This window comes from Trichechus manatus, unplaced genomic scaffold (assembly GCF_000243295.1).
Source record: "Trichechus manatus latirostris isolate Lorelei unplaced genomic scaffold, TriManLat1.0 scaffold00029, whole genome shotgun sequence".
In the NCBI taxonomy this organism is placed as follows: Eukaryota; Metazoa; Chordata; class Mammalia; order Sirenia; family Trichechidae; genus Trichechus; species Trichechus manatus.
The window spans coordinates 3,565,969-3,585,882 of NW_004443965.1; the positions used below are offsets into that span (position 1 = coordinate 3,565,969).

The 19,914-nt window shown below is 41.9% G+C and overlaps 1 protein-coding gene and 1 pseudogene across 1 annotated transcript in view; both read right to left on the bottom strand.

The window, feature by feature from the left end:
- Positions 1-13,674, bottom strand: part of JMY (junction mediating and regulatory protein, p53 cofactor) — a 115,976-nt gene extending 102,302 nt beyond the window's left edge. Inside the window, exon 1 of the mRNA XM_004374468.2 lies at positions 12,074-13,674. Coding sequence (XP_004374525.1) covers positions 12,074-13,114 — 1,041 coding nt within the window. The 5' untranslated portion in view covers positions 13,115-13,674. The remainder of the gene's footprint in view (positions 1-12,073) is intronic.
- LOC111820207 (2-iminobutanoate/2-iminopropanoate deaminase pseudogene) lies at positions 1,241-1,873 on the bottom strand (annotated as a pseudogene).
- Positions 13,675-19,914: the final 6,240 nt, after the last annotated feature.

The following is a 19,914-nucleotide window of genomic DNA, read 5'->3' on the forward strand; positions in this document are numbered from 1 at the left end:
ATTTAGAGGGTTAAAATGTTGTGGGGTTGTTAACCAATGTCATAAAACAGCATGTGTGTTACTGTTACATGAGAAACTATCTGTTCCGTAAGCCTTCACCTGAAGTACAATAAAATATTAAAAAAAAAAAAAAATAGACGCATTGCATCAGACAAATCTGCTGCAAAAGACCTCTTTAAAGTGGTAAAAAGCAAAGATGTCACCTTGATGACTAAGGTGCGCCTGACTCAAGCCATGGTATTTTCAATCACATCACATGCATGCGAAAGCTGGACAATGAATAAGGACGACAGAAGAATTGACCTTTGAACTGTGGTGTTGGTGAGGAATACTGAATATACCATGGACTGCCAAAAGAACGAACAGATCTGCCTTAGAAGAAGTACAACCAGAATGCTCCTTAGGAGCAAGGATGGCGAGACTACGCCTTACATACTTTGGACATGTTCTCAGGAGGAACATTCCCTGGAGAAGAACATCATGCTTGGTAAAGTAGAGGGTCAGCGAAAATGAGGAAGACCTTCAACAAGACAGATTGACATAGTGGCTGTAACAACGGGCTCAAGCAAAACAATTGTGAGCACGGCTCAGGACCGGGCAGTGTTTCCTGCTGTAGTACAGAACAGACTTGACGGCACCTAACACCCACAACATCTACAGGACAACAATAAGCAATGGAAGAGTTTAGTTTGTTGTCTGCATGTGTGTTAAGGCTAGAGAGGGTGAGTACAAAGGTGTGCAAAGTAGTGTTTTAAAGTAGTTTGGGAGCAAGGAATAGAAAGACTACCATTTCAAGGAAGACGCTGGAGAAGAACTAAAACCAGTCCAGGGACGAAGCAATGAGATACTAGACTAGGATAGGTGCAGGAACAAGGGAAAAGCAGAAATAAATGGGTAATTCCATAGTTCTTCTAAATTAAAATTAATATTTAACATTTTTGCATCAACGTGTATCATACGAATCAACAGGGACATAAATGCAGTGTTTCTTTTCCTCACATTGAAAAATGCTGTCAGAACAACCAACCATGTGTCAACAGCTTTTTAGAATCAACAAACACTGTATTTGGAAGAACTGAATAGTTCTGGAAATTGATGGGAGAAAGGCAGTTTCAAGGGAACAGCAGAGACTTCAATTAAAGGCGGCTAGGATTTCATTTTACTTGGATCCATAATTAACACCCATGGAAGCAGCAGTCAAGAAATCAAAGGGCGCATTGCATTGGGCAAATCTGCTGCAAAACATCTCTTTAAAGTGTTGAAAAGCAAAGATGTCACCTTGAAGACTAAGGTGTGCCTGATCCAAGCAACTGATGTTTAAAGTGTAAATCTGACTGAAGATTATTATGAAAATTCCAGACTAAACAACACTGGACCCATTTATAGTCATGCTGATGAAAGTGGTCCTTGGACAGCTACTGCTTCAATCTCAACATGGCTTCCTCTGGGCAAAGCAGCAACTTGGTAAGCAGCTCTAGCAGGAAAACTACTCTTGAAATACTGTTTGTAGATTTCACTGACAGCAGTGAAGTCATTTATGTCAGCAGCAACAGTTGTTTATCTGTGTTTTGTTTTTACCACATTAGTCATAGCCTCCAGCTTTCAGAATTTCACCAATGTTTTTAAGAGCTTGCTTAGCTTCTTCTACCATCTCTCCTGGCACAAGCTGTCCACTTGAAGGGTCCATACCTACCTGTCCCAAAATGTAAATGGTCCTGTCAACTAACACAGCTTGACTGTAGGGACCAACGGCCCCTGGGGTTTTCGCAGTGCTGATCACCTTTCGGATCAAGGACAACATGGCTAACCCTTCTGTCCAGCAGTCCCTGGAAAGAGCAAACCCCTACACCAGTCCAGCTTGCTTCTCACCAAACTAACTAGCCTCGTTTGATTTCCTGACTGCTGCTTCCATGGGTGTTGATTATGGATCCAAGTAAGACAAAATCCTTGTCAACTTCAATATTTTCTCCATCTATCATGATGTTGCTTACTGGTCCAGTTGTTAAGGATTTGTTTTCTTTATGATGAAATGTAATACATACTGAAGGCTGTAGTCTTTGATCTTCATCAGTAAGTGCTTCAAGTCCTCTTCACTTTCAGTAAGCAAGATTGTGTCATCTGCATATAATAGGTTGTTACTGAGTCTTCCTCCAATCCTGAAACCATGTTCTTTTTCATACAGTCCAGTTTCTCAGATTATCTGCTTGGCATACAGACTGAATAAGTATGCTGAAAGGATACAACTTTGATGTACACCTTTTCTGACTTTAAACCATGGAGTATCCCCTTGTTCTGTTCAAAAGACTGCTTCCTGGTCTACATACAGGTTCCGCATAAGCACATTAAGCTTTCTGGAATTCCCGTTCTTCACAAAGTTATCCATAATTTGTTATGATCCACACAGTTGAATGTCTTTGCGTAGTCAACAAAACACAGGAAAACAAGTCAGGGGTGGCAGATGGAGGATGTCTTCTGGTTAGATGGATCAAACTGAAGAAAGACAGGACTCCAGGTCAGGACTAGAACTCTGAAGTGAGGGATGACCACATGGCAGAAGAGTAAAATTTCACTTAATAAATACCTTAAGACTCTAGGTACACACGCACACAAATCATCGACTTGATTCCAACTCATAGTGTCTCTATAAGACAGAGTAAAACTGTCCCGTAGGGTTTCTTAGGCTGTAATCTTTACAGAAGCAGCTCACCAGGTCTTTTCTCTCACAGAGCCACTGGGTGGGTTCAAAGTGCCAACCTTTCAGTTAGTGGCCAACCATTTAACCATTGCGCCTCCAGGGCTCCTTACATAAACGTATACAGATATAAAAAACCAGTTTTGAAAACAATCTATTTGTACATTAAATGGGAAATTGCTAAAAATCAACAACCCAGAAACTATACTTCCAAAAACACTGACCTGTGGCACAACAATGATGCACTGTACTCCTTCCTCTACCAATCATTCCACTGCACTTTCCAAGATGGCCAGAAAGGTAATGCAGTATGACAGCCTTTCTACATTTTTCAAGTCATTAAGCCACAAAAAGGGTTTAGGATTATCTCCAGAAATAACGTTTGCAATAATAGTGCTGTTCCTTTGATAAAATGAGGCTTTTAAGCTTGGCACATACTTTTCAATAACGGCTTTACAAAATAAACGTTATAAGACTTGGATACAGTTAGCCAGCTTATCTATATTTATGTATATAATTCAGAGTAAGATGAAGCAAAATCTGTATTAACCACCCCGTAATGCTATCCCCAAAATGCTTGACATTTTCTAAGATAAAAACCAATACTGTACCTACATAATAAAAAAGCAAAAGAAGTAATCTAAGTTTCTTTGGTTAAAATTGTTTTAAACCAACCACATTAACTTCCCATTCCCCTTCCCAACCCAGCATGAATGCAAACTGACAAATAAATTAACTTGAAGAAAAAAAAAAATCAGCATATGCAAATACCTAAATAGTTTTCATAAGAAATAAAGATGCGAACAAAAGTCAATTATAGGCAGTTCTCAATGATCAAACCTGCTGTATTCTAAAGGCACATTTAAGTTAGTTGTTTCTCTTAAAGACAGTATTTTAAATGGTAGTTGAACTTCTACTCACACAATCTACAAGACTGACTACCCAAAACAGAGGTAAACTTATACAAATGCAATGAAAAATGTTAGAATACTTTCTCTTGCAAAACGTTATATTGAAATACTGGTCATAAATTTCAGTACTTAAAAAATTAAAGTAGGTTTAATTTTAATTAGAAAGAATGAATAGATGAGTGCAATTTGTAGTGAAGCAGTTCTACTATTCCTATCGAGTTGCTATGGGTTGGGATTGACTTGATGCCAACGGGTTTGGTTTGGGTTGGATCTAGCTCCTGGAATGAGAATTAAGTGCATAAATGATTGATGAAGGAGACTTACAGACATTTTAAGGGCCTCTGAGGTTATTGTTCACCTCTTCCTCTTACAGATCTTTCAATGGCAATATCTGCAAATCAATTGATCAGGGTGGTCTGGGATGCTTACAAACAAATGGAGAGGAAAAAAAATTGAAAGAAAAATGGAAAAGAGTTATCAGGAAAATTTACTTTTAAAAATACTGGAATCACAATTGTGACCAATTGTACCAAAAGGACCACCCTCCTGCCCTATAAAGTTGACCAAAACAAGGATGTGCACCTGAAGCAGCAACAAGTGGCTTGAGAACCATGGGCTAGAAGTTTCTGTTGAGGACACAAACAAGAGACTTAAGACCTTCTTACCCTTCTCTTGCTGTTTTGACATTGTTCGAGTTTGAAAATATTTTACCTGCATGGCACCAGCCAAGTTTAAAACCAACTTAGTTTGTAGTAGAAGCAGATTTGGGTCTGTAAGGAACCGAACTATCAGTCAATATAAGTTGCTTCAGGAAGAAGTGGAGGAAGAATTACAATAACAACAGCTGATGTTTATTGAGGGTTACTATGTACCAGGCACCATGCTAGGCCCTTTACATGCATTCTCTTTCAGTCTTCCTAACAACCTTCTGGTATAGGTATAACTATTACACCAGTTTTAAGAACCAGAAGCAGAGGCTCAGTAACTTGCCTAGAGTTAAGCTGCAATTCTAAAGTCAATTCTCAGACCCCTTCTCTCTTAAACCTTCATTCTTGGAATCACTACTTTTTATAACCTTTTCATTTTCATTTAGCACCACCCATGGCCAGAATTCACATTACCTAACTATAAAAGAAAAGAGAGAATTTCCAAGCTAAAAATAAAGCAAGAGAAGTTAACATCCTTAACTGCCCTCCTCCCCGACTTTTGGCCAAGCCAGGAAAATTTAGCCAATAAGGAAGATAATTATTTAGTATAGACATGAAAGGAAGGGGAGTACAAGCTTAACTATTCAATGTTATGGGCTAATTATTTAAAGTGGAAGTTTTTACAAGTGTAAATTCAATTATTTCAAAAACAGATGAGAAAAGCAGTTTCAATGGTAAAAATTATAGGGAAAACTAAAATAATGAATGAAGCGAGAACAAGAAAATAACACAAAAAAAGAAGAAACACTACTTCTGCCCTATTCTAATACCCTCTGTACCCAAAAACGAATTAGATCCCTCTTGAAAATCCTAAAGACTCTAGCAACATTAGAAGTGCTGTGACTTGGACAGTCTTTCTACTGCAGAGAGACCTAAACCTGAATATAAGCACATAATACAACTGGATCACGTTCTAATCCTTGACACCCTGTGCCTGTAGTAAAGTACCCTAGATCCTTAGAAAGGACCTAAACTAACCTCATTTTCCAAGCTGGAAACTAAGGTCCAAAGAGATTAAGTGATCACCTAAGGTCAAGTAACTAGTTTTAGAATCAAGATAAAAAACAGATTTTCCTGAGCCATGTCCAGTCATTTTTCTTTCCACTAGGCACTAATTAAAGACATAGCGCAGTGGGATGCTTCTAAACAAGCATCCTTTCTCAAACTGATTTTATTTAAAATTTCTTTCTGAGGAAAATGACTATTTCTTGTTTATCACTGTATTCTCCCAGTGTCTATATTACTTGACTGCACTAATATTCGCTGAATGAACTAATTTAGCTCCCAGCCACCATCCTCAAGCCTTAAAGTTACAAATAAAACTTGACTTACTAAAAGAACTTCATACATTACCCTTAAGGCTTTTCTCTTCTGAGATGTCTAGCTCATCAGGCCTTTTTTAAAAAGCAAAATTTTAAAAACCTTCACTACAGTCTGGAAAGAGTCTGCTGTATGTAATTATAATCACATATAATTTAAAATTCAAGGACAAGCATAAAGAAGCAATTCTCCACATTTTAAAAAAAAATCAAATTTTTCTGCTTTTTGCTAAATATATCCTTCTTTGTCCCTATACAGTTTCAATAACTAACTCAGATACTCTGTGTTAATTCTACTTGGTACTGACATTCCCCTTAAAGAAGCATGAAAAGTCAAACGAATTTCATCACTTGTACCAAAAATCAAATAGTACCAAGAACTATTGTTTAGTTTTCACTGTCCGTATCTCTTATTCTTGTAGCTTACTAATTTTTCTCCTATCAACTGAGAGAACCAGGCAGATTCAAAGGGGGCAGACTGTGGTCTATTGAGAGTGAAAAGTGCCACAGGAAACGTCCCATTACAAAAAAAAACTAAGAACACATACACTTAACCATCAACGGACGGCCACCGTATGCTTTCAAGCCTCACTTCCAACACTTTATAGTCAATGAAAGGTCAAATAAAGCAGCAATGGAGATCAGTGACAGACTGAGTAATTAAAGCTACATGTAAGGATTGGGGAGTAGGGGTGGCTAATTCAAACATAACAACTGATGTATCTGACAAACCAAACCTCTCACTCACTCTCTCCTCTCCTCCACACAGACACAGACACACACACACACCCTTATAATCGTATCACTGAAAAGTTTGTCCAAGTCGGCCTTGCTTTAACAAGAAAACATGCTCAGATTTCATGTCTGCGAAATATCTGGTGGACTGGGCATCATGTGATGTTAAAAAGCAAGCAGAGAAACCACCCTATAAAGTATTTATCAGGAAGTCTGACATCCTGTCACCAGCCTCCATGTTTTCGCTTTACAGAAGCGCTAACCCAGATTATTAACATCTTTTTTTTCCCCCCAGCAGTATGAAAAATGGCCTGAAGTTCATTTGGGTACCAAAACCCACTGCAGTCGAGTCGATTCCGACTCATAGCGACCCCATCGGGTTTCCAAGGCTGTAAATCTCTACGAAGGCAGACTGCCACATCTTTCTCCCGTGGAGTGGCTGGTGGTTTCAAACTGCTGACCTTTCAGTTAGCAGTTGATCGCTTTAACCACTGCACCACCGGAGCTCCTTTTATTTGGGCACACAATTGAAGAAAATGACCAGAATCCAAGCCATTATTTTAACAGCTTCCAGCTTTCAAGTCTTTCAATGTAACTTTCAAAAATCCCATAAAATTCACTTGGCCTCAGTATTCCTTACCTGTGCTTTATAGTAAGATAACAGTTAAACAGCACTATTGTTGTGGGAGTATATTATGATTGGGCTGAGCATCAAGCTACAACGTTGACACATCCCTAGGTCCTAAAAGAATGAAGCTCCTGTGTCTCAGTCACTGCATTCAACAACTGCCAGGCAGAAAGAACAGCTTTCTCCATTGCAGCCACATTGTCCTTCCCTGAGCCTGCTTCTGCTACTTACTACACCTAATCATGGTTCATGGCTCACTAGTCCAATGAAAGATCGGCATCTTACAGCTCCTAAAAGTCCTGTCATTTTGCTAATATATACATATATATAACTGCGGTTTCAGTGGGTTTTTAGAGTTTTATAACTAATCTTAGCTTTCCAGGAAAAATATGAAGGGCTAAATTGGGAGGAGGGGTAGTAAGCAGAGCTCCTTGCACTGTTAAAGAACTTCACAAATCAAGAACTGTGTACAGCTGAGTCATTTCAAGATACAAAGGAAGACAGTGATTGGGACCCTGAGCTAACACAAACCTCTCCTTGTACACCGTGCTAAACTGCAAAATCTTTTTCTTCTAAAACGCAACATATGGACTCTGCCCCCCTCTGTGCCTGTCATAATCAATTTGAAATAAAATGAAAGAGTTATTTAAAAGTCATTATTGAACTGACTGAAATTTTAAAATATTACCACTGTCCCATGATCACGAGTGGAGACAAACATCCTTTCTAATGTCTTCAGGGGAAGGATGCAGGCCTGTGGGGTCAAGAAACCCAATAGTCCACAAGGCATGGCAGAAAAGGCACAAATTCGGGTTAAGACAAATCTGGGGTTGAATGAGTTTGGTCATTTCTTAAACTGTTTAATCTTGGCCCAAACCAGGCAATCTCTTTAAGCCTCAACTTCTGCTTCAGTAAAATAGGTATAAAACACCATCTATATCAAAAGATAGATAATGGGGAGAGATGAAACAAGATACGTACAGTAATGTGAGGTGTCCAATACCTGCTGTTGTTGTTGGGTGCCATCAAGTCAACCTAAGTGGTGCCAATAAACACTAATTACGATCCCTGAAAGTGCTGAGTTGAAAACTCTGGAGAATCCTTCTTATATGGAAGAAGAGAAAATAACACTTCCTGGAAGCATCCTTTGCAAGTGACAGACACTTTGTTAGGCACTTATTCATAATTCTTACTTAAATTTTAAGATATCCTTTAAGTATTTTCCCCATTTCCCTACTTTAATAGGTTAAGTAACTAACCAGGTCACAGTTAGAAGGGATGATTCTAACTAAACCAGGTCTTGCCGACATCCAACACTAGGTAGGCTATACTACATGTCTTACGTAGCTACTTTTGAAAACACATGCTACTCTTAAAAGGTGGTTTCAATCGGAAAGAAGTTAAATTGAGCACATTTTTTAACACAATGAATTCCAAAGTGAACACTGATTTCTAGATCTTAATCAAGACTACTATCATAACTAAGGTTTACTATCTAGAGCACCACAATGAATCATTTCAATAATAGCTGTCCTTGTTACAGAAACCATTATTTACAATATCCAGGTCATCAAAGGTAAGCCACAGTATGGGCGACCTATGCACACACACTATATAAATACTATCTTTAGCTCTGACCAACAACCGAGACTACTGCTGAACCCAGTCCAAAAGGCCCTGGTGGCACTTCCATTCATTCCGGGACTGAAGTGTCTGCTGTATAAATAGCACTTCCTATGGTAAACCCTTGTAAAAAACAAAAAAAAAAAAGTCCAAGACAAAGCTACCACATAACAAAGTTCACATTTCACTTGTACTGAAGATTAAATCCCTAAATAGTATACAATTTTACAACTCTTGTGTCATCTAAAAATAATTTCTCATTAGTACTGTATAAATTGTTAACTCTTCACAAACTATTATTTCTAGTCAGTTGACCAAACTTCCTAATCATTAAAAAACACTTCCAGCAGAAAACCTAAGATTTAATTCTTCAATATTTCACCAAAGATATGAGACTTCTTATGATTCCATATTAAATTACAGGGTATTGTAAAAATTAAACTCCAACAGAAGTGTGCCCTGAGCTTACAAAACAGATTTTAGAATTGTGGTTTTAAACCTCTTTTTGAGGAACACCTTTAAGAGTTTGATAGAAGCTGAGGACCCTTCTCTCCAAAAACGCACACACAACCATGCATGTAAAACTTTGCACGCTACTTAAGGTACCCCATGAAAGTCTAACCACAGCCCCCACCCTAACTTATAAGGAATTCATCAACCCCAGACAGACTCCTTATTTACGAAGTTATTTGTAATTTAAGATATTTTTCTCCCAGTTTTTAAGCAGCAAGTTTCCTTGAAGAATTTACATTTACCAAATTATAAAAATTTTATTTGCCCACAACCTTGCATTAAAAGAACACTTCACATTCTCACAATACTTAAAAATTCTGGTGCCCTTTACCCACTATTAAGAGTGCTCATAAGATGTGTGGCCCTGAACTAGGGGTGGCAAAGAGAATTCTAAGACACTGTCAAGGCCAGTGACCTTGAGAAGTTGCAAGTAGTTGTACAGTCTGTTCTATTTTAAAAAAAAAAAAAACAAAACTTCTTTCAACAATTTACTGACCATTTTGAACAAAAACAGGTGTAGCCTTTAAGCTGAAATCTTTGCATGGGTTGGAAAAGGCATACTGTAGGACAAAAGGATCAAAAAATAAATTCACAGAAATTAAGGAAGGAAAAACATGACCAAATGCTAAATTTTCTAAGTAACACACTTAAGAATGTGTTTGACTTACCAGATATACTTAGGTTAAAACCTATGGCCAATTCCAGAAGTTAAGTCAACTTGACAATAGGGAATAAAAGACAACATTGAATTAGGTTAGAGAACTAAACTCAACAATAGGGAATAAAAGACAACATTGAATTAGGTGAGATGACTAAACTCAACGGAATTAATCATTCAAAGATGACACAACTTCGGTAAAGACTACTTAAAAAAAAAATTACTGACAGCTATTAAAATAGCAAAGAATTTAAGCAGTTGGGAAACACAAATAATGGCTTGTGTGCTATACATTCCCATTATCCTGCCATGGCAGACATCACCAATCACACCACTCCTTCCCCTCACTGAGCCTCAATTTCTCTCAACATAAGCCTCCAGTGGAAATCAAGGTTGGCATTAGAGTTGAATCCATCTGTTGTCCTCAATAGCTATTTCTCAAATACTGTTCAAATCAACAAAAAGAAGCACCCCAGACTTAGATAATTAATGTTAAATGAATTTATAATAAATTTCATTTAGTTTTAATTGTTTCCCGACACACAAAATACTCTTAAAAAATTTGTTTTCCTGGTATTAAAAAGTATAATGTTTCCCATAAACAACATAGTCAATATAGTCTTTATTCAGAAAAAGACATTCTTCTTAAGGAATGTAACCTTCCTATTAAAGAGTTCTAGAAAATTGTAATTAACTGTATTTTTTAGCAGCCTTCGTTTTTTTACCCAATTTTCATTAAAAACCAGACGAACTTGCTTTTTCTGAGTATCAGTAAAGTTAAAATCAAACAGGCCTACATCATTTAAGAATGAAAATACGAATAGAAAGTTAAAAGAAAAAAAAACATATAGATGTATAAATTGAGTTAGAGAAAGAAGTACTTTGTTCTTGCAGTTTAAAAAAAATACAGGTCAATATTAACAAAAGACTAAAGAGTATATGATTATTTAAGATTTACTTTCTTCCAAAAAAGAATTTGAGATAGACTCCAGACGTGAAGATAAAAAGAGAAATAAAAACAGATCCCTGGAATGCTAGGATCGTGCTATGGTGGCTGACGTTTAGTATCAAGTATATTAACAAGAAGGAGTGAAAATCTGGATTCAGGAAGTTGTAAGAAAGCACTGTAGGATATGTAAGAATTATTTCCTAAATACTCAAGACTATTAAAGAAACATATGTTAATATTCTACAAAGAAATCATCCAGCTTCCTGGTCTAATAGCAGGACTCAGTTATTACAGATAAATAAGCAAAGTTAATAAACGACAACACAACCTCAGGAATAATAAACACCATAGAAAGGCGCATTCCCCACCCCAACTCCAAATTCAGTATGTGCTAATAATAAAACAATAAATCGCTCTGAGAAAATACCTGTTAGTGTCCATCAGAGAAAACGAAGTATATTTTAAAATACTTTTTTAGAAAGTTCCTTCAGCAGAAGCTGGTTAAGTAGGCACTGCCTCAAACCATGCATATCTTTTATCACTGTGGAGCTCTTTACACATACTGGTTCACACCTTTTTCACATTATTTCCTGTTATTTTAAGGCTTAGATAAGCAAATTGTTTGAAGCTTTTGCACTCTTGTAACTCTTACAGTAAGTACAAAAGTACAATAAACATTCCTGCCCAGGATCTTTTTTCTCTCTAAAACAAGAGTGAAATCTGAGCCATCTGTAAAGATTTGAGATATTCTTTAAATACGTATAAAACCTTTAAAAATCCATTTGTATCCAATTGTCTTCCATTCTTTCTCATTTGGACAGGCAACTTCATTTGGAGAGAAATTAAAAATTTACCTAAGTTGCCAGACTACACACAGAGAATAAAAATAGATCAATTTTGCTCCATAAGACAAACTGTTTTCAGTAAATAAACACGACACGAGGAGAGAAGCGTTGATATCTGGGCGGTTACTGCTGGGAAGATGTTCAGGGGCAAGGAATAATGCCGATTTGTTTACAGGTATCTTATGTCTTAGCGGCTTTAACCTTATTACAAGTACCAGGCAGTAAACAGAGACCGCTTATTGTATGGTACCTTTTAGATAAATTGGGAGGGGGAGAGAATCTAGAGACTTATCAAAGGTCCTTCAGAGAGACAATTAAGGAAAGCCACGGTTTTCCCACCACTGAAACGCATGAAGGGGGAGGTAGGTCCAAGCGCGTCTATCTTCTCCCTTGTTCAGAAAAACTAGCATCCCAAATGCGCACACCCCAGACAGACTCCAGCCTTTGGTAGCGAGTAACCAAAAGCCGTGACAGGCCCAGACTAGGTTCTTACCTCCTGGATGCGCTTCCTGGCCCGCTGAAGCACTTCTTCGTAGCCCTTCTGTCGCAGCTCGCTGAGGCTTTCGTAATACTCCTCGGGGTCGTCAGTTTCCGTGAAGAGTACTTGGGAGAGGATTTTCCAGCCGCAGGTGTCCAGGCCGTGGCCCAAGTAGACCTGGAGCTGGTAACACAGAGTGTCGATCTCCTGCTCGGTCATCTCGGGGGCGCCCCCAAACAACACCGTCCACATACCGGAGGGCTCCTCGGGGAACACGGGCAGGCACGGCTCCAGCTGAGAGTTCACGGAACAAAGCTGCTGGTGCACGGCACGCAAATCCTGGAAGGAGAAGAGCCCGGCCCAGCTGCATTCCTCGGCGGGGGACTCCAGCTCGGCAGCGGGTGTCTGCTGCTCCGCGTCCGAGGGCGCCAGGGGCGCCGAGGCGGCCTGGTCCTCCTTCACCATTTCCAGCACCTCGATCTCTTCGGAGACCGCCCCAGAGTCACTTATCACCCGCACCGAGGACACGGAGGCCTCGCCAGGAGCCAGAGGGGCCGCCGCAGTGGCGGCCCCCGCCACATCTCTGGCTTCAGATCCCCTCCGGACCCGGCTGGATTTGGCTCTCACTGGGCTCCTGAGGGGACTCTCCACCCCTTTGCTGGCTGGACTCCGCAGCAGCGGGTCCCCTCGAAGGCTGCGCGCGCTCCTCTGAGAGGCGCCCTCAGCACAGGCAGGGCTCCTCCGGGGCCCAGGGCTCCTGCCTAGAGTGGCAGAGGCGGTGGACTCGGGCCGGCCCCTGCCCGCCGGGCTGCCTGGGCCGCGGGGCCCATCGGACGTGGAGGCCCCGGCATCGGGATCCCCTCGCGCCCCCGCCTGCTCCCGGGAACCGCTCCTCTGCCTCTGGGCCGTCCGGTTGTGGCAGGTTATGGCAAACTTGCCCTCAATCTCGTTCCAGGCCACAATGAAGACGAACTTGTGCCTCTCCCGCTCTTCGAACACATGGGGCCGCACGGCCACCCAGTCCGACTCGAGCGTCTCCTCGAGCGCAAACGACATGGTGGCTCCGGCGCCGGCCCGACCGCCCGAAGACTCACCCGCTGGCTGCGCCGCGCCCCCTGCTCACCCTCGCCGGGCGCCTTCAGCCATCTTAACGCGCCAGCTGGCTCTTCCCGCTCGCTGCCCGTCCCTCCGCACTCCGACCCGCCGCTCTCCTTTGTGGCGCGGCTTGGGGGAAAGACAATACGTGTCCCCGGAGCAGGTAGTTCACATGGTCACGTGCGGCCGGATCTGTTTACAAGCCCCGCGGTGCGGTAGCTCCTCGCGCCCGCCCCGGCCGACCCGGCCGACCAACGCGCGGCTGCGCCCCGAGCCAGGCCGCGGGGCTGCGTCTGCGGCGCGCTGGAGGTGAAGCGTGGGTTCCCCAGGCCCGGCAGGCCGGTCAGCTGTCGGGGCCGGCAGTGTTCGCGTCTCGGCCGCTCGCCGGGGCCGACCTCCCCGCCCCCTCTTTCTCCTCCTCCTCTTTCTGACCGCTCAGAGCCGGCCCGACAGACTGATGCGTCTCCTAAACTCTGCGCCTCAGCATCGCCACAATGTTGCCATTCGGCTGCTGACGTCGGCGACTCCACGAGGGACGTAAACACGGGCACGTGCCGCACGCTGGTGACGCGACGGCGGCGGCGCGCGCACCGCCCAGTGCCGCCCCTAGGCGTCCCCGACCGGCTCCTGCGAGCGGCTGCGCTCCCTACTCTCCGATTCTGCGCAGCTTGGTCGAGGTGTTGGAGCCCGCGACCGGCGGCTTGCTGTCTTCTGAAGGTGGTGAGTGGCAGGTGTGTCCTGCGGGAGAGATGGCCTCCGAACCCCGGGGAAAGAGGAACAAATGCTGAGGAACTGAGACTTTTGAAACTCTAGGCGTTCAAAGCGACCCTGAAATGTAAATTTGCCTCCATTCGCTCTGAGGGAGTCGGGAGGGATAACTCCTGTATTCACCCAGTAACGTTATGGGAACTATGTCCTAAACTTTATTGGGTTCCCCCAGACGGTTCAATTCTACTGTAACACCCTTGAGACAAAAGATAAGAAAGGAAGGTGCCTAAAGACAACCCAGTAGAACTTCAAAACAAAATGAAATGAAAATTCTGTCATGTCCTAGTACAGCAGTGTTTTACATTTCAGTCCATCCAGTGTTTTATTCCTTCAGGTTTCATCACTGTGTACTGTTCTGTGAACTTCATTTTCAGGTCACCGGGCTTGAGCCCTTTTGAAGTTTTATTCAATTACCAGAGTTCCCAGAGTGTGCTCCCCCCCAAAAAACCCATATAAATCTGAATAACTCTACCATTCATACTAAACTATGATGAAACACATGTTAAAATTGCCTTCTGGATCTTATTGCCATTCTGATTAGTCTCCAGTTTATATGGCAAGTATTTTGTATCCACAGTAAAGTACAATGGGAATTAACGTGTTCTTTTATGTTTATCTGCATTTCTAAAGTATACACAAAACTCTTTGCATTAAACTTGCATTTTCAGCTATACATGTTGTTAGATGCCCTCCAGTCACTTCCACCTCATAGTGACCCTATGTACAATACTGCCCAGTCCTGTGCCATCCTCACAATTGTTTCTGTGTTTGAGTCCATTGTTGCAGTCACTGTGTCAGTCCATCTTGTTGAGGGTCTTGCTCTTTTTTGCTGACCCTCTGCTTTGCCAAACATGGTGTCCTTTTCCACAACTAGCTACTCGTAGTTGAGTGTTATCCTGACACCTGAATAAACGGCCAAAAGTTTTAGCCCTGTCACTCAGCTTTGACCTAAAGGGGGAAAAAGGCTTTTTTTAGGGGGGCAGGATGAGCAAAAAGGACTTTGGTTTCTTAATCTTTTATAGTTCTTTGTATGGAACCATAGACTTTCAAAGCTTCTAACTATGACCTTGTGTCACCTCTCAAATACAAATCAAGAATATACCTTTTGAAAGGCAAGAAGAAAGAGGGAGAACCCTTTGCAAATCTGAATCACTAACTAAGCAAACCTTTTCTGCTAAAAAAGTCACTGGTGAAGGTTTTTCTGATGAAAAGTTACTGCTGATGATCACTAGATCTCTTGAATACATTTTAACTAGTTGCCATGGAGTGGATTTTGACTCATGGTAACCCCATGTGTGTCGCAGTAGAAATGTGCTCTGGAGGGTTTTCAATAGCTGATGTTTCAGAAGTAGATCACTGGGCCTTTCTTCTGAGGCATCTCTGGGTGGACTCAAACCTCCAACCTTTTTGTTAGCAACCTAGAGCATTAACCGTTCACACCACTCGGGAACTTCTGCATATATTATAAAAACAAAACAAAACAAAACCCATTGCCGTTGAGTCGATTCCGACTCATAGTGACCCTATGGGACAGAGTAGAACTACCTCATAGGGTTCCCAAGGAGCAGCTGGTGGATTCGAACTGCCGACTGTTTGGGTACCAATGCCACCAGGCCTCCACATACATTATAGATAGGTATAAATACTGAGAATAAATGCTAACAGTATGTTTATTGGAAATATTTTTATTTACGTGTACAGTCGTGTTGTTTAACATCCACGATACGTTCTGTGAAATAGGATTTCGCAGAATGTGATTTGGATGTTGTGCGAACATGCCTAAATCGCAAGCAATAGCATTCACTGATTTTCTACGTTCATGTTCTTTAATAACCTTTTGTTTCACTACCAAATCGATACTTCTTTGCCTCTTGCTGCTGTTACCACTAGCACTGGTTTTGCTGCGTTTGAGAACCTTGATGCACTTCATGGTAATATTTTTGAAAGAAAACTAAACAGCTAACGCTGCAACACTTTAAGAGACTCATGATACACAAGATTGGATGCTGCTGCCTACGAGTCAAAAGCACACGCTGTTACATGGTAAACTTTTTATTTGTAAGTAGGGAAAGTTCACATTAAAATAATGATAGAAAGTACAGTACATACATAAGCCAGTAACATAGGCGTTTACTGTAACTATTAAGACATATGTATTATAGGTTATATATGTACTGTACCATTATATGCCTGGCAGTGCAATCACTTTGTATACAAGAGACATGAGATACATGTGTTGCGTGTGGGAAGCTGTTGCGTTTGCTATGTCCGGTTATGTCCACTACGTTCTGTTCTCCGATTTGGATTTCTGAACTCTATTATAACTTTATGGGACCATGGAGGTAGTGTGGTTGGACATTGCCCAAATGGACGTTACACAGCACACGACTGTGTATTAATTTTAATTGGTCCTTGGTGGCGTAGTAATTAAAGTGCTTGGCTACTAACTGAAAGGTCGGTGGTTCAAACTCACCAGCCGCTCCGTGGAAGTGAGATGTGGCAGTCTGCTTCCATAAAGATTTACAGCCTTTGAAACCCTATGGGACAGTTCTCCTCTGTCCTATAGGGTTGCTGTTGACTCAACGGCAGTAAGTTGCGTTTTGGATATTAAATTTGCAGTATTTATTCACAGACATAAAATTGTGTCTTATAACGCTAGAAAAAATTAGTTTGTGGTCATACAGCTGTTAAGTATTTTCTTCCAATATCCTGGCCACTGTATTTTCTCAAAAGAGAGATGTTTCAATGTTTCTCATTTCCTTTAAGTAATTGTTATCCTAGAAATGGAAAGAAACAACCTAAAATTCCCATGGTAGGTTACTGTAGTACTCTACAATTCTTTTTTAGATCTGTATCTGATTGTCAAGCAAGGTCTGAGTTTGTATTTTCCTCCTTGGGAATAAGTGAAGCTACAGAAAAGCCACATACACCATGTAAACCTTGAAAGGGCTCGAAAACTATTATCTCTGTTTGAAGTTTTTAAAACTATTGAGGACTGTTAGGTAACCCGGGAAATGCTTTAACTTGTTAGGCCTTTTAATAAAAATGATATTTACATAGAGATTTTCGAATGACATAGCATTTTCATGTATATGTTCATTTTATCTTTACAATGATCATGTAATGTAGGTATAAAAGGAATAAGTATGTTTAATTTTACAAGTAAGACAACAGTAGCTCTAATTAGTTAGACCACATATCCCAGGGTTGGGAGCAGGGAACGACTTGAATTCAGGGGCCTGATTCCTAATCTGTGCCAGTTAGATTCTCCCAGAAGCAGACACTGAGAAGAAGGAATCTAAAGGTTTATTGGGGATGGGGTGGGGGTAGGGGTTAACACCTGTGAAAGAAATGGAAGCACGATTGAGTGGGCTAGTCCCACAGGAAGCTCCTCAAAGCAAAAATTTCCCCTTAAGGAAGTTCCCCCACTGGGTAGAAATGGTTAGCTCTTGCTCAGTCATTGGCTGGGGACAACCCCAAGGAAAACACAGCCTGAAAACCTGAAGCTGACTCTTGGGATACTAATAGCTAGGGACTGTCAGCTAACCACACTCCTTGCAGCTGAGCGGTAAGTCCTTTCTTAAAGGAAGATCTGAGTGATGTATCTCATGTCTTCCACAGTTTATCTTGTGTGTCACGTGGATCCACTTCTCCATAACAGATTTAGGGAGCAGCTCCACCAGAGCTCTGGTGGGCCTTTTTTCCTGAGGGGAAATTTAGAAAAAGGAGGTTAGTGGGATAAACAACAGACTCCATTGCTGCAATTGGTCTCATGGCCACGACTGGTACTCATCATCTCCCTCCTCCACTGTTCATTCTAAAGTCCCCTCACCCTCTGCTGCCTCAGTGGCTCACCTGGTATTGTGTCACAAACCCTCATTCCTAAGAGGGCTGAACTGCTGGTAAGCTCAGCAATGTGTAGCCTCCATTGCTACATTACTACATTTGTCACAGTTAGGCAAGGGCATAGCAAGAGGCACCCAAGTGAGTCACCTGAGTTCCACACACATTTATCCCTACCTCCTCCTGCTGATCAGGTTCAGTTATCCCTGACAAGTTGACGACTCCTCTTCTTGCCTGATGTTCCCTGGCTACAAAGAGACCAAAGTGTCCAGACAGCAGCTGTAGTTTGTAGTTCATTGGGAGCTTTGCTTTGTCTCCTGGCAAGAATGCAACCATCTTGGGGACCAAGACCACTAACCCTGCAGAATCCAGAGCTGTGAGGACCCCCAGTGGGTCACTAAAAGTGATGGTAAGTGAGTTCACTCCTGCTTCTACCCCTTGGTACCTGAACCTGTGTATTCTTCCTATTGAGGACACAGTGCCGTATAAAGGTCTGTGACTCAATGCCTATACCATGTCCTGGAGGATGGTATCCCCATCCTTGCCGAGTATTTCCTCTGAGCTGATGCTTCAGCTGCACCTTCAGTGTACCATTCCAACATTCTTTTAAGCCAGCAGGTTCTAGATGGAGAGGTATATGATATGACAAGTGGGTCTGCAGAGTGGTTTCTCTGGTCGGATACTATGTTGTATTTCATGTCTGTGCATCAGGTATTCTATAGGTGGCTTAATAGTGGTGTTAGCTGAGGCTTTGCAGGACTGTTTGGAAAGGCAAACTTATACCCTGAGTAAGTGTCTATTCCTGTGAGAAAAAACACTAGCTCTTCTAGATGAAAGCATCCAGGGTAGCCAGTTTGTGACCAAGTGACTGGTTGGCCTTCACAAGGAATAATGCCATTCATATTGGGGGCTCAGCGTTGGTCTCTGTTCCTGGCAGGTTGAACATTCAAAGACAGCAGTCACTAGATCAGCCTTGGTAAATGGGGGTCAGTGTTTTTTTAACCCATGCAAAGACCCCATCTCTGCCAATGTGGCTACGTCATCTGTTTGCCTCATGCCAGCAAACATCATTTGGCCAAGTTATTTTGTCCACCTGGTTATTTGGTGCCCATTCTATTTGGGTGGTTTCTGGTGGACACCTTGTGCCCACTCTCATATGTCCATCTGCATGTATCTATCCCAGACCTGCTTGTCTCTGATCTTTTAGTCTTTTTCCTACCAGGCCACTGATCATTCATCGCAGTCCATGAGTCCGTATATATTTTAACTTTAGGTCACTTCTCCTTTTATACAAAATGGATGACCAGGTGCACCTCCTGAAGCACTACTTGTTAGAAAGATTTTCCCTCATCACTGTCTTTCAGAGCCCCCACTGAATAAGGCTGTAATGCAGCCAGTACCCACTGTCAGTTTGTACCCACATACCAAAACAACCAATCAATAAACCAAGCTAAGGCTTTTTCCTCCACCTTCTGCTGTTAATATGAACTATAGTGTGAACTGAGGGAGGCCTCTGGTACTCATGGTGGGTGCCATGTTGAGACATTGTTATGCCATGGAGGTCTGGGATAACTGCTCATGCAGTTTGCTTGTGCCTTCTCTTCCTGTTTGTGCTTAGCCCTAGATGTACCTTTCCCATCTCATGATAGACTGCTAGGCCTGCCTGACTTTATAACTTCTTGTCCAACTCATGATGGGCAGTTTCAGACTCATGATCGCTTGTTATTCCAAGTTCAAGTGTTCCATCTCTGTCAGAGCCCGTTAGCATACTAGAAGCTGTTTTATGAAAAGTGTGTGTAATCCTGTGCTGCAGATGGTATAACTTGCTCTCTAACCTCAGGCACCTGGGTTGTGATTCTTCTACTGGGGTTTGCCCTAAACTCCACACTGTATCTTTTTCTACTACTGACATCTCAAATACCCTAGACTCTGCTGGGATCATTTGTCTCAAGCAGCAGGGCTTGAGATCCATTCTGTCCTCTGGGCCCCACTCAAAGTTGGCAGCCTTCCATATCACCTGATATATGGGCTAGAGCAGTTTTCCTAGGAGCGGAATATGTTGCCTCCAAAAGCCGAAGAGGCCTAACACTCATTGTGCTTCCTTCATTGTAGTAGGGGAATGCACAAGGCAAAAATTTGTCCTTTAGAAA